The sequence below is a fragment of the Pelobates fuscus genome, chromosome 6 (assembly GCF_036172605.1).
Source record: "Pelobates fuscus isolate aPelFus1 chromosome 6, aPelFus1.pri, whole genome shotgun sequence".
NCBI classification, from domain to species: domain Eukaryota; kingdom Metazoa; phylum Chordata; class Amphibia; order Anura; family Pelobatidae; genus Pelobates; species Pelobates fuscus.
In genome coordinates, this window is record NC_086322.1 from 252,322,718 (window position 1) to 252,337,599 (window position 14,882).

The 14,882-nt window shown below is 38.1% G+C and overlaps 1 protein-coding gene across 1 annotated transcript in view; it reads right to left on the bottom strand.

Moving 5' to 3' along the window:
* Positions 1-2,589: 2,589 nt before the first annotated feature.
* LOC134565757 (serine/threonine-protein kinase 17A-like) overlaps positions 2,590-14,882 on the bottom strand; it is a 66,702-nt gene continuing 54,409 nt past the window's right edge. Inside the window, exons 3-7 of the mRNA XM_063425406.1 lie at positions 8,232-8,376; positions 7,392-7,518; positions 5,712-5,760; positions 4,847-5,026; positions 2,590-4,341 (exon numbers count right to left, since the gene is read on the bottom strand). Coding sequence (XP_063281476.1) covers positions 4,092-4,341; positions 4,847-5,026; positions 5,712-5,760; positions 7,392-7,518; positions 8,232-8,376 — 751 coding nt within the window. The 3' untranslated portion in view covers positions 2,590-4,091. The remainder of the gene's footprint in view (positions 4,342-4,846; positions 5,027-5,711; positions 5,761-7,391; positions 7,519-8,231; positions 8,377-14,882) is intronic.

Sequence of the window (14,882 nt, forward strand, 5' to 3'; positions counted from 1 at the left end):
TACTCCAAAAGGAGTGTGCTATCAAGCTTGCAATGCTTTCCTATTTTTTTACTCCTCACCCGAAGCGCCTCTAGTGGCTGTCAGCCAGTAGATGTGGACTTAACCCTGCAAAGTAAACATTGTAGTTTCTCAAAAACTGATGTTTTGCTTGGCAGGGTTAAGAGGTCAAGGACACTGCAGCAAGACCACTTCATTGAGATGAAGTGGTGTGGACAACTATAGTGTTCCTTTAATCCAACAATGGCTGGCTGACAGTGTAGGGAATAATACTATCAGCCAATCAATATTTTCCAGGTTGGATACCATTGGATCTGAATGCACCATGCATCTCTTGGTAGGGCTGGGTTTCCGCATGAACTTGGGGTTCCGTGTGCACTTGACGTCTAACCGAATGCCACTCCAGATTCCGAATGCCACTAGAGCCTAGGTTGCTGTACAAAAGACTTACTTGATGGCAGAGATGGATAAAGATCCCAGGTAAGAGGTCAAACCAAAATTAAATAGTTTAACCACTTAAAAATGGGGCAGTCCTGGCACCACTATAATGCACTGCAGAGCTGAGGGATTTTGTATATTTTGGACTGGTTCCACTCCACGGCAATAGGGCAGAGGGGTATGTGTAGTGTTTCAAAGCAAAACCCTACACATAGAGACTTCAGGCACCATGACCACTTCAAATCAATGGTCACAAGTGGTCATGGTGCTTGGATCCTTTAATTACTTCATGCAAGTTGCCATTCAGTTTACTCTTGACACAAGAAACCTTTAATCCAGGTCCGAGCTTAGGAAATGTAGACATACTCACAGGGGTCTATAAAGTAAGCAGATAATAGTGGAGAATTGACAATGTGAATAGCTGAATTTGACTAGTATGTTTTCTGTACGGCTATTTTAACTGAAATTTTTCATTTTGATTTTCAGCTGCCTGAATTTTTTATTTAATCAATACATCAAAGGTTTTATTCACAAAACTGGAAATTAGGGATTCGATAAGGGGGTTTTAGCCAAGCAAATTTTAGCCATGTCTCTCTAACACAGCTTTTGGAATTAATTTTCCTTTTTGATTTTCACATCCCTTTTGTTTAACGCGTTTGCTCTTCTATCATTGTAACACCTTTGTGCATCAGTGTGCTTTGTCAGGAATGTCAAATGTTCGGTCACAATAGGCCGATATGGTAATAATAATTCTCCAAGTTGACTACTTTTTGATGGCTGTTTTTGATGGAAAAAGCGAAACGAAGCATAAATATACAATTCTCTTTATTTACAAAAGGCAATTTATTTAAACAAAGTGACACATAAAAAATAGAATAAATCTTAAGTATACAAACAACCAATACAATCCTTTTTAAAAGTCATCACAAGTTCATTTGTGTATTTTTTGTTTCCGAGCTGGATTCTGAATGGATATAAGCACCCCTATGAGAAAATCATTATAAGATACCCAAATAAATAGATTTATAGAATTTTCTTCCATGGTTACCAAGTTTGCAAATGGTAAGTATGTTGTGATCAATATGCACAGACAGATATGTTGTTGAAAATAATGTAAAACTAGGCAGTGTTAATACCACCGGCACTACTGTGCATTTTCCAATGCTTTCCATTGGAAAGCATTAAGACCTATAGTGAGCAAATAGAATCATGACAGTACGATTGTCATCTACATATGCATGTAACATCTTGGGCATTGGGTATTATTTATTTATAAAATATTTTACCAGGATAGATACATTGAGATTTCACTCGTTTTCAAGTATGTCCTGGCATGTATGTATATGTATGTAGGTGATGTTCCTTGTGCGCAGTGATGCTATAATGTGTTTATTTGGCAAGTGAGGTGCAAGTAGAGAACAGGCCTGTAAACTACAAACTTTGACAGATGTATTTTTTTTTTTTTTTAACATTGCAATGTTGTCAGTTCCCTAAAAATTTCAGTGTAGTAAATACACCCCAAAGTCTACTTTCTCACCTTAAACCAGGAATTTCCTGCATCCTAGCTATTCACTGCTCAGCATTTTTAAGATTGTTTTAGTATCAGATCTCCAAAAAGCATCCTAAACCCTGATCAACATCTGAACAATGAAAAGAAGCATTCTTCAACACACTTTACCTTCTAAGTGAAAATCCCATATATAAATCTCATTTACATGTATTTAAAGGGACACTCCATGCACCTAGACCACTTCTGCCCATTGGAGTGGTCTGGGTGCCAACTCCCACTACTCTTAACCCTGCAACTGTAATTATTGCAGTTTTTTATAAACTGCAATAATTACATTGCAGGGTTAACTCCAGGGCACTTCCTGGATCATAGCACAGGAAACCTGTGCCAGAGTGTCGCTGGACGTCCTCACTCTGTGTGAGGACCTCCAGCGTCGCTCATTTCCCCATAGGAAAGCATTGAAATGCATTTTCAATGCTTTCCTATTGGAAGCGCTAATGCGCATGCGCATTAGGTCTCCCCGGCCGGTGGACGGGATCAGTCTCGCCCACGGCTGACACAATCACTAGGAGGAGCGGCAACGGAGGGAGAAGCAGCGAGGTGGGACATTGTCGCTGCCTCTGGTAATTTACTGAAGGGGTTTTCACCCCTTCAGCAACTGGGGATTGGGAGGGAGAGGGGACCTGCAGTGCCAGGAAAACCGATTGTTTTCCTGACACTGGAGTTTCCCTTTAACACAATCTATATTCACTAGCTGTACCTTCACGAGCTATAGATTCATTCATTTTCCATTCATTGTTCATTGCCCATCATTTACATTTGTGCATTAAACCACTACTTATTGCTCGTGTCCAAACAGCCGTTGTGTAGTTAACACAGGATTCAGGTCGTTGGCACAGGCAACATCCAAGTGGCTTGTACATTTCACAGGACTTACACATAAGTCTGCATGTGCCATAATTGAGAGCAGTGCGTATACTGACCATGTCAGGCACTAGGCTAAAATGATCACTAAAGGTCGGAGGGAACAAAATGTCAAGGGAAGAAGGCACATACAGGGTTAATTACTAAATGGAAGATTCTATGCAAATTTCAAATTTAAGGGCAGAGTAGCAGAACTGATAGCATGGCTGTGTTCAGTTCAGCTATTTGACCTTAAATTTGAAATTCACTTTGATAGTGAATAACCCTGATAGTAATGCTGCTTCTCAAAACAGCCACACACACCTCATTGCAGATAACTTAGAAATTTTGAAAGCTGAGAAGTAAGAGGGCCACACAAATCTACTAGATTTTCTTATTTACATGGCCATTGAGAAATATTTTTAAACACTTCCCTGATTGCACTTCTCAAGGGTCATACCAGTGTCCACAAAGCATTATACGTGACCCTATTAGTATGCGAATATGATGGGCAGAGAGTGTATTTATCTACTGTTATCTAGAAGCATGGAAAATCCAGGTAATGGGGTCATTCAAGATGTGAGTTATATTTCATACAGAACAAAATGGTAATACCTGACAGTAAATTATTTTCTTTTTATAAATACATTAATATACCATGACTTTTATACTTTACAAGTTTGGTGAATTGGGGTTTCATAAAAAAATAAACCATGCAACATTAAAATCTTTCCAAGTGCAATAAACAAAGTTTCTCTAACTAGGTGCTTTGTCTTTAGCATACTGAGTGGCATTCAGCATATGAACTTTAGAAAGTTCTTTTAATAAGCCCTGAACTAACTTTCTAGTGGGTTTCTAAGTAAGCTCCATAATGTTCTCCAGGTAGCATGAAGAGCGGTTAAAACTGAAAGACTGCGTGACAAATTTCCAAGAGCTAAGCCTTTAGAAGTCCAAGTTTAGGTTCAGAAGCTTTCCAAAGCAGCAACGCTGAATCACAAAACACCAGACATTATAAATGCCACAAACACCAAGTTCAAAGGTGTATAGGTTTTCACAATAGTTCTTTTGACAACTAAATCAACGTAAGTCACCGTGTTCTGACTTCAGAGTTGCTTGAAGACAAAGAGGTCAACTTTCTTCTTTTCAAGACAGGCACTTGCTACATTTAGAGGACATGGGTCATACAGTTTGGTAATGTCTAAAACTGGACCCACTTTGGATGTAATCTGTAAGGTTATAGCTTTTAACAAACAACTTCTTGCTGTATATCAGGAAGAGCTGTAAATGGTTTCCTCACAACATTCAGATCAGTCTCTATGGTATGGCATGGACAGCGTACAGTGTAGGAAGCCAACAGTACTATGTCTTCTGTAGCATCAGGCGTCTTCAATTCACTTTCCTTCTGCTCAAAACTCTTGTCTTTTAAAGGATCAGACTCATCTTGAGGAGAAAGCCAAGGGTGCTTGAGACACTGGTCTGCTCGAGCTCTTTTCCTGCAGAATAGATAAAAAATAAATGTTACTTAAAGGGACTAAATTAATTTCTAATCTTCATCCATTATTTAGACTACTTGGAAGTGATATCTCTAATCTATGGACTCGGGATCTTCATTAGTGATCAGGCTTCAACCATAATCTGAAGGAGATATCTAAGCCAATGTCCGGTCTAACAAAGACAAAAATTGGAGATGCACTGAAAAAAATGTTGTATCACATATACTGATGTTACCAGTGCTTCTCCGATAGTAAAGAGTGGCATCCATTTCTACAACTCATGCTTGAGAGAATCCCAAGTACTTTTGAGGAAATAGCAATCTAGCACACTAGTTAACATCAAGCACACTCAATTCTCTAAAATGTCCTTGCAATTAAATTGAAAGCCTGAATGTAAATTAAAATATATAAACTGAAATGTTTTGTATGACACACATTGGACCATGGATTCCCACCCCTGTCCACGCATTAATTTATAATTCCACCTTCTTTTCCATAATCTTACCTTGGGTTCTTAATGAGCAAAGATTTGATGAAATCAACAGCCTGGTCAGAGATGCCTTCAAACACCCCCTGTGAGTATTCGATGTTCACTTGTGATATATTCAAAAATGTCTCTTGCTTGGTGTCTCCAAGGAAGGGTGACTCTCCAGTAAGCATGACATAGGTTAGCACCCCAACACTCCTGTGGTTTAAGTGAAAAAAAAAATTGAGATGTTCCTTCCCACCTCTTCATATGTTTGGCCATAACTGATTGTCAATAAACTGCTGTCTGTTCTAAGACGCTCTTTGTTTGTACACTGTGCATGTTCAAGGAGCTTTCAAAGCACCACAATCACTACGGCCCAGTGTACTGATTTGGTGCAAAATGTTTATGAACACCATCTCCCATTTTTTATCAAACTGCTAGGGGCGGAGGTCTCTGAGTTACGGAGAGAGCTATGGTTATTGCCAGTCGCTTCTTACACTTTCATGTTATCAACCTGGACAGCAATGAAAGGCTGAGAGCACTTGCCTATTACATCCCTAGTGCTTTCTGCAATGCATATGCCTACCTAATGTCCCCAAATAATGCCAACACGATCATGTGGGAAATTGCATGCACCATATTTCCTTAACATGTCGCAGAGCATCTATATTTACCAGAAATTGTGGTTGTGGTGTATGTGATCTCTATGGAAAAAAAAACAATTTAACTGATACATTTGCTAATGTGTAAATTTTAGAGAAAATTGCTACTGCGATTCAGCCATTATCAACTAACTCCCATTTGAGTTTGATATAGCTTGGTAATTAATTAAAAAAAAAAAAGAGGCATGTGTTTATTTTTTTTGTAAATGATATTATTTAGTTAATGAGTAAAAACTTACCACATGTCTGTAGCAGTGCTGATTGGTTCATAATTTAGTACCTCAGGAGCTAGGATAAATAAAAGTACTCGGTTTAGCTTATGGTCATCAAAGTTGTGGATAATATTTACACACAAATTATTGGGCCAAAAAGGTCACATTTGTAAAAAATATGTTTTGTACACATTCTTTATTATAAATTTGTATTCAAGAGTGGGGAGGGAAAAAGAAACGCTGCTGGAATAAAACAAATTGAAACAACACACAAGCATACAGAATAAAAAGGACACTCTAAACACCATAGCATCTTATGCTCCTTGAACCTGTTGTAGTGTAAGTAGCTTCCCTGTCCCTGAGAACCAGTGTTAATTTTGGTGGCAATTTTCAATTTAGTTTTAGTTATAGTTTTTTGACTAAGAAGCCATTTTAGTTTTAGTCGTATTTAAATCATCTGAATGGTTTTAGTTTTAGCATAGTTTTAGTCAACTAAAATCTATTAAAGATTTAGTTGACAAAATCTCCAGTAGATTTGAGTCAAGTCGACTAAAATCTAATAGGTTTGGTTAAAGCTCCAATCTGACTCTTTTGCCCCTTCCACAGCCCCTGTCTTTTCAGAGAAAATGCAGTGTTACATTACAGTCTAGTGATACCTCCACTGGCCACTCCTTAGATGGCTGCTAAATCTGCTTCCTTGGGCAGTGCTGCAGAGTAAGCAGCACTGCCATTCAGTGTCTCCACCCTCTGCATGGAGACACTGAATTTTTATCATAGGGATTCAATGCATCCCTATGAGGAAAGTCAATGCATCCCTATGAGGAAAGTTGAGTAAAAATTTAGAGATTTAGTCGACTAAAAGTAAAACAATTCACATGACCAAAATAAGAAAAAAACTAAAATGGCATTTTAGTCAAAAGACTATGACTAAAGCTAAATGCACTAAAATTGTGCAGTTCATTTTGGCGGCAAATTTCAATTTAGTCTTTTGACTAAAATGCCATTTTAGTTTTTGTCTTATTTTGGTCATCTGAATTGTTTTAGTTTTAGTCTAGTTTTAGTGTTGGGAATACAAATTTGGAGGCTAGTGTGCATGCATGGCAAAATGTAGCTCTGAGCCAATTAGATGGGCTTTATGAGACTGAGTGTTACTTGGCTGTATTGTCTGGAGCGACTCTAATGGCTGTCAAACAGTGTGACAAACAAACAGAGGCATTTAAACCCTGCAACCCTGTAAACATTATGTTCCTCCTGCAAGTTTTAAAAAAAATGAGAGGAACATGGCACCCAGACCATTTCATTGAGACTAAGTGGTCTGGGCAATAAGCTCCCTACCTCCACTGCAATCAAGACATATTTTGTAGGGAAGCTATGTCTCCTTCTGGCCATAGTGGTATTGACCCAATTTAGAGATGGGTGTGGGTGAGATCAAGCCAAATATGTCAAAGCGGCAAAATCGATTCGTCTTAATGAATTTCTTGCTAGACACAATCAAGGATGTTTAACAGACATGCTTACATCTCTGTTTTTGTATTTTCCTTCAGTAATATAGGAATGAATGAGACAGGATAGCAATACGATATAGTGTATTTACTACGTGACGTATGGTACTTTGTTAAAGGGAACACAATGCAACCATAGCCAGTCCTCTTTTACTAATAACAATAAAGTGAATAGATAATAAATTAGGAAATGCATATCACTCACCTACATATTCAGGTGTTCCCAAGATCTCTCTTACTTCTTTAATGGTGTCTACCTGTCTGGACAGTCCAAAGTCCACAATACGAATATCGCCCAGTGGATTAGAGCTTGTCAGCAAAATATTCTGAGGCTTTAAAAAATAAATAAATACAGAAATGTGTGCAAATTAATATTCTGACGCTTTAAAAAAATATATATAAAACTACAGAAATTATGTGCAAAAAATCATAAAGTAAGAATTACTTATAATATTTTTTACATTTATAAACAATTGCATCTAAACGGTGTGAACTAGCAAGTTTGCTACAAAAATGTAAATATAAAATATTATTTTACTTTTAAGACTTCTATCACTAAGTTAAAAGCATGCAGAATATTCTACAGCATATAATCTCATGCAAACTTCTAGTATAACGTTTTAAGTGCTGCTGGTTCATAGAAAGTGTGAGGTCTGCTGCAAAAGGTGTGATGTCATTGTTCTCATTTAGGGTCAAAACAATGTGAAATTAGTTGTTTACTGGGGCTGCAAAATGGAGGGTATGGAGGAACTTTTGAAAGGTGGCATCGATGACCTGAAAATTACCCTGTGTTGTAAAGGACACATCAGCTCTATGGAATATGTTAGCTCCATCTAGTAATAATAATGTATGTTTATATTTTATAGCACTATATCACCATAAACAAGAGATAGGTCTCCTGATTGGCCACAAAATGAAATATATAAAAATTTTAGATTTTATTTTTTTCAATAGCAACCATAAACAGATGGCATAGATAAGGTTATTAGCAAACAATTGACATAGCTAAGCTAGTCAATAGAATATCCAATTTATGTAAATGTACCTTTAAGTCTAGATGGACAACATTGTTTCTGTGTAGGTATGAGATGCCTTGAAGAATCTGATGAATCAGCCGGATCACGTCTTTTTCTGTGAAAGCTTCATCTTGGTCTGCTACACACTGATTAAATATTTCTCCACCAGCGGCACTGGAAAATAAATAACAGAAATAAACAAATCTTATTTAAATATTTTTTTCTAACACAATTATATTGGAGCACAGTGTGATACATATGTGTAGGGCCTACAAATTTTTTTTTTTTTTAAATTCCATAATTTTCTGACACTATTAGTAAGCCATTTGTCATATGTACAGCGCTATGGAATTTGTTGGCGCTTTCTAAATAAAAAAATATAATTAAGGTTTATATAAAAGTGGGCATATTTCTGTCAATGACAAGAAGAATATAAAACACACACAGAATAATTGCATTGATTTTTAAAGTTTTGATGAGCCAAAATTACTTTATACCGCGGTGTATCTGAAAGTGGCTCTCTAAGACCATAACCACTATTGTTCTCTGGAGTGGATGTCGCCAGGAGTCCCTTGGTGATGCCCATATGTTAAGATTAAAACCATTTTTTAAAGGTTTGACACTTATGTGTTGGTCTTCTCACCACCTTTGGATCAGTTGAGGCTCACAGCCAATTTATTTAGTCCTAATAAGGTCAAAATCTATAGATCTATATTAGTATGGAAACGTCTATAACTATATCTGTGAAGAGGACTACACAAACAAACAAACCAGGAAGTAACAAAGTAACAGGACAATTTGTCTGCTTGACAGCCAGGGGGTGTAACAAGGTTCATTCATAAAAGTGCCAATTTCTGTTGAAATCTGCACTTTTGATCAAATTGTTAAAAAGAGGACACACTCTTCACACAAAGAATTTCAACAAGCTAATAGGCGCAGTGTCCATTTAATTAGACTGTTCCAAATATCACAAGTATTTCGGTTGCACTAAATTAATGCCCTCACAGTGCACAATATGTCTTTTCCTCATTAGAGACGCGCTATAGTGACATGGGACACGAGTTTAGAGCCAGTGTTAAAGGAGAACCACATATCAACTATACATAGTGCTAGCCGAATTGTTTGCTCACATTGTGTTATTTCGATTATTTGTGTGCCTTCTATTCACTCTACTCTGTATCTTTAACGCTCTATTTTGAAGTCAAGCATCATGCACAATGAAACAATACTATGAAAGTGGAGTACTCAACATTTGTGTTATAAGGCTGCCCATTACACAAATTAGGCAAATGAGAGAAAACAAAACGATGGGGTAGGCCGCGCTGCAGGGTCAATGTTTAACATAACAAATGTAAGCAGAGTACACATCACAATCACACCGTATAGAACCTTTATAATCCTCTCAAAGGGGTCCATACTTTATGAAATTACGTTAGTGCAGACCATATTGTGCCTGTTAATGTATCCATAGATGTGTTATCATCAAACTTCGTTATTACGGTTTTTAAAGCTGGGACTGAATCTTGGAGCCAGTTAACTGCTAGGGCCCTATTTTTTTCTTATTAAAATTTGTTATAGAAAAAAAAATAAACAAGTTAAAACCCAGGGAGTGAGGAGGGGGAAATGTAACACATAACATGCCCTAAAGCATTTCTGACAAAATTTAAACCCCCAGCTCTAAAGGTTTATCCTCTTCGTTTTTTTTAGGATTATGGGATCTTTAGTCAAATTACATATTTAGCAAAATCAAACATGGCTGCACTTACTTATGGGTTAACTCCTCCCCTCACACCAAAAATTACAGGGGAAAAAAAGCTCTGAAATTTATGTAAACCGATCCACCCCTTCCTATCAGGCAGTCTTTTTGACTGTCCTTCACAACAGTTTGAATGGAGTCCCAGGGTATGTTTGAGGATACTGTCAGGTGTGAATTATTGGGAATTCAAATTTCAAGCCTTACGAGCCAAAAAGGAAAAATTTCTCCAATTAAATGTCAACCCTATTTTGACCTAAAATTTTTAATTCGCTCTTGGAATTCCTTTCAAAGAATGCCTGCAGGTCATCAGTGAGACCGATGTTTTACAGCAGGGTTGCATGGGTCTGAGATACTTTGGTATTCTGGGTAATTTTTAACTCATTGCCTATATAAACACAGAGAAACCAGTGAAAGTTAATATGTCATTCATTAAATCAAGTCTTCAAGTTTTAAAATATATTTACTCAAAAGAAAACGGTTATTGATTTTAATCAGTTTAAGTGTTGTATACTTTCTTTTAATGCAGTTTTTCTTCATGCATCCCTACTGATTTTTTAATAATTTATCCCTGCCCTCTTTCCCCTGGGTACACAGCCATTTTGAGTTATCTTGTGTCAGAATCCGGCATTATCTGACTCAAGACCACGCTCACTAGCCTTTCTGCTGTAAATTCTCAGACAAATGGGCAGAGGAGGGGGGGAAGAAATGTTGGCAAATAATCCATAGGGATGATTAAAGGAAAACTACACCCAGATGAAAGTAAAGGGGGGGGGGGGGGGTATAAAATAAGGGACATAATTGCTTTACTTACCAAAGTCTAAATCTTATCACTGCATTAGTGTATTCATTCTGGTCACTAACATTTCTCTATTTCTCAAGTCAATGCAAATAAATTAAGATTATATAGTGGAAGTTAGAAACATATCTATATCCATTTCAACAAAAATCTACTCACAAGGTATATCTTGTTATAACATGCAGATAAAATATGTAACAACTTCTATGTGTTTCTTTGCTATGTTTAACCCCTTAAGGACACATGACATGTGTGACATGTCATGATTCCCTTTTATTACAGAAGTTTGGTCCTTAAGGGGTAGGAAGCTGTAAATTTGAGGGTAATGATGTGCTCTAACAGAAAACATTAAAGTGACAATGCTAAAGTGATAAAGCCAGGCACTAATTCACATTAAAGTGTGAATTGCTAAAATGTCAAAGCAAATTCAAAAGTAACAGCAAAAGTAAATATCACATTTTTAGGGCAAAATAACTGAGAAAATAGCAGACTATGCAATTCAGCTATTTTGGCGTAAAATTTTAAATGAACCTTAAATTCCCAACAGTTCATGCTTTAGTAAATAACCATGCATGCGTTATACTTATCTACGTTGCACAGAATTATACAGCACAATTACAATTATTTATATATTAATATAGATTTATAGCACAAACACATTCTGCAGCAACAACAGGAACAATAACAAAGCATGTATGATATACAGGCACAAAAGGTTAAAAGGGCCCTGACAGAAGAAGCCCGTAATCTAAGCTAAGGCATTTATTGGGCTGCAGTAAAATGGGTCTGTCTCTAAACTCATAGATAATGCCTTCTCCTTTTACCCTATATTTTGAAATTAAGTTTTTTTTCACTTTACTACAATTTTGTGTTTATTGTTTCTGCTTATTATTACCAGAAGAGAAAAAGTAATGTAATTTTTTTTTTTGTAAAATATCTAAGAAAGCTACAGCATGTGACAAAAGAGTATTGTAATAAATAATACTATTGCTTAGGATTATTAAATATGCAAAATATTAAGATTTGTGGTTTTATGCTTCATAGAGCTAAATTAAGACATTAGTGGGAGTGCTTTAATATGTCTGAAAACAGACGTTGCTGAGGTAGTTCCGGCAGCAGCTGCTACAACCCTTGTGTAGTATTAAATATCTGAATATATCGCATTCATGTTGTATAACACTAGGATTTATAAGATTTACAATTATTAAGCATTGCTGATTGTTAATTTTTGAAGCAGCCAGAAGGGGGCACTAAAACATAAAGAGACCTTTGCTCTATACAATAGGTAGCTTACCCGAGAGGTAGGCTGTATGGACATTTAAAAGCTGCTATAACGTCATGTCAGTCTGTAAAAAACAGCTTTAGATTCTAAAATATTATACTCCCAAATATTATGTGTTTCTGCCGTGGCTCAAGAATAATTTTGTTTTCTCGTTTTCATGATTTACATGTTTCTTTAATTTTTTTTTTTTTATATATACAAACTTTTATGCAATCTTTTTTGCAAGTTAATGGAATGTTTGACAGATTTTGGGGTGGTCCTTATCCCAAGCCACCTAGGTATAATTGCCTCAAACTGAAATTTACATGGCTACAGATAAAACAAATGAAAACAGTACCACAATCTGGCCAGCAGGTTGTGCTGCATATCTATTTGCAAAGCATGCTTGATTCCAAATTGCCATTTTTAAATTGACTACCTGTCAAATCCTACTCTGGATTTTGGAACACCCTGTGTGTGTGTGCGTGTGTATAATACTGTATATGTAAAGTGACTCGCATTGCCGTAACTACCTTCCTCCTTACGAGAAACCATTTTGTCTACAGAAAGTTACATTTAACGTGGTCTGGCTATCAGGGTACCTTAGTTGGCCCTTGGTAGTATTTCGGCTTCACGTGCCATTAGATAGTTGCCCCGTGTGGCCAACTCCCATCCTCAACTACTGGACTGCCGGCTTTTTTGAGTTCCAAATCCCAATATAAATCTACTGGATTGGAATAGCTGAATTGAGTTATATATTTTTTGCAATGATTCAGTTTAAAATATTAATGTCAATAGATACATATCAAGAACTTTCTTTTCTAGGTACCAGCAGTTGCAATTGTGCATAGAACTATCCGGTGAGGCTAAATGATCTTGTTTCCAAGACAAACAAGGGCTTGGATTTAACGTTTGGATAAGCTTTTCAAATAATCACAATCTCTTAGAAAATCTTTTCAAATGATTTATCTGCAGAAGTCAAAAAAGTCTTTGGGAATTGGTTTAGAAAAATCATTGGAAAAGTATGTGATCATTTGAAAAGTTTATCCAAAATATTTAAATTTAAGCCAAAGTTAGCTATCAACATTTACTGGATTTTCATTTGAAAAGTTTGACGTGACCAACATAATGTATGCAGGATAATTCACTTTGATTGACGGGAAATTTATGTCCAATTTAGCGAACTAGAAACATTACTGAGAATTTTGCCAGGTTGGCTATTTTGGGCCTAAATTTGAAATTCACGGGGGCGGAGCCAAGCAGGCAAGCAGCCCAGACGTGCCTAGCAAGAGCTACCACGTCTGGGGAGGAAAATCAGGGTGTAACGCCGGAATACAGAACGGAACGGTGCCCCTCACGAGGCCCCTGCTCTGCCATACCGAAGAAACAAGGCTTGCGGCCTACCTGGGACCGAGCCACGGGGAGACGGCCGCTCCCTGGGGCATCAGCTGTACCAGGAGCCGCGGCAAGACACTTCCCCCCCCCCCCCGACCGGCGGGGGTTATCCTGGTCTCCATCAAGCAGTCTGACTCACCTGACTCTCCCCACTGGACAGCACACTGCACACAAAGACAAGCCATGACAAGCAAGATGGCGGCGGCTGACCGCAAGAGGGAGGCTGAACAGCAACACGAAACGCTAGAAAAGCGCCTGGACGACCTGTTCAGGAGATTCTGGAAAAAGCTCGAGAGCAAGGCAGAACACCTTAAGCAGGTACAATGGGGAAGCACACCCCCTGGGGACAGACATCGCCAAGGGGAGCACCCTAGGTTAAAACGAGCACCCAGTGACAAACGTGTGGCGGGGCCCCTCACCACTATCAGGCGTGCCCTTCCGAAGGACCCACAAATCCCCTTGAAGGCGGAAAAACTGGGCCAGCCACGCAGACCCCAGCACTCCCTGAGGGCGCGACAAACTCCCAACAGATATACACAGCCCAAGCGGCGCACCAACGCCCAGAGCGGGGTAAAAGCCAGGCGACCACAAAGGAGACAGCGTCAAGACCACCTGCGACTTCACCGAACCAGCTTACATACTCCAGGGACGGTACCGCAAACGAGCTCCATACACGGGCGAACACCCATAACAATCTCCCACAGGCTGCACCACCGGGACATGTGGAACCAGCTCCCTGCTACACCACCGACAGATCGTCTGAAACCGGCCTCACGCATGGGCATAGGCTAATCAGGTTTACCTGGACTACCTACGCAGCTCCAATATACCACACAAGGACTTGAACGCTCATAATTAACCTACTGGCTGCTGTAATGTATCCCACAGCCTACCACTCGTTATTTCTTCTTTAGTGCATTGCCTCTCACCTGTTATATATAACCAAACACAAAGGCCTAGCAAAGTATACACCTATGTTACCACACTGATAGTAACTTTAGCCAGGCAGTTACTCATTCTACTATTACGTTAAGTTCACCAAAGTGCATATGCAATGTATAAGCCTCACAAAACTTAATCTAGCCTTTTAATCTTGTTTCAGTGCTAACGACTGCTAAGCAAGGCCTTTGCCGTATATTGTTACCGTTCTATGCCTGCATTACTGTTTAACTCCAATGACTTCTCTTTAGATGAGCACGACTAGCCAGGTTGTTATTACTATATTTAGCATAATCATAAACGCTTAAGGGCACTAACCATTATTGTATACATGACTAGTCTAGCATGTTAGCGTGTTTGCTACATACTTATACCTACCAAGATTGCTTGGCCCACTTACTTCGTATTATAGCATATATATTAATCGGTACAAAGCGATGATACCTCAGAACCTTTTACTCCTATATTATAAAAAGTGTGCTGTTTTTAGTCAAGCGTATCCCTATCACTATATAGATACTGAAGCGACGTCA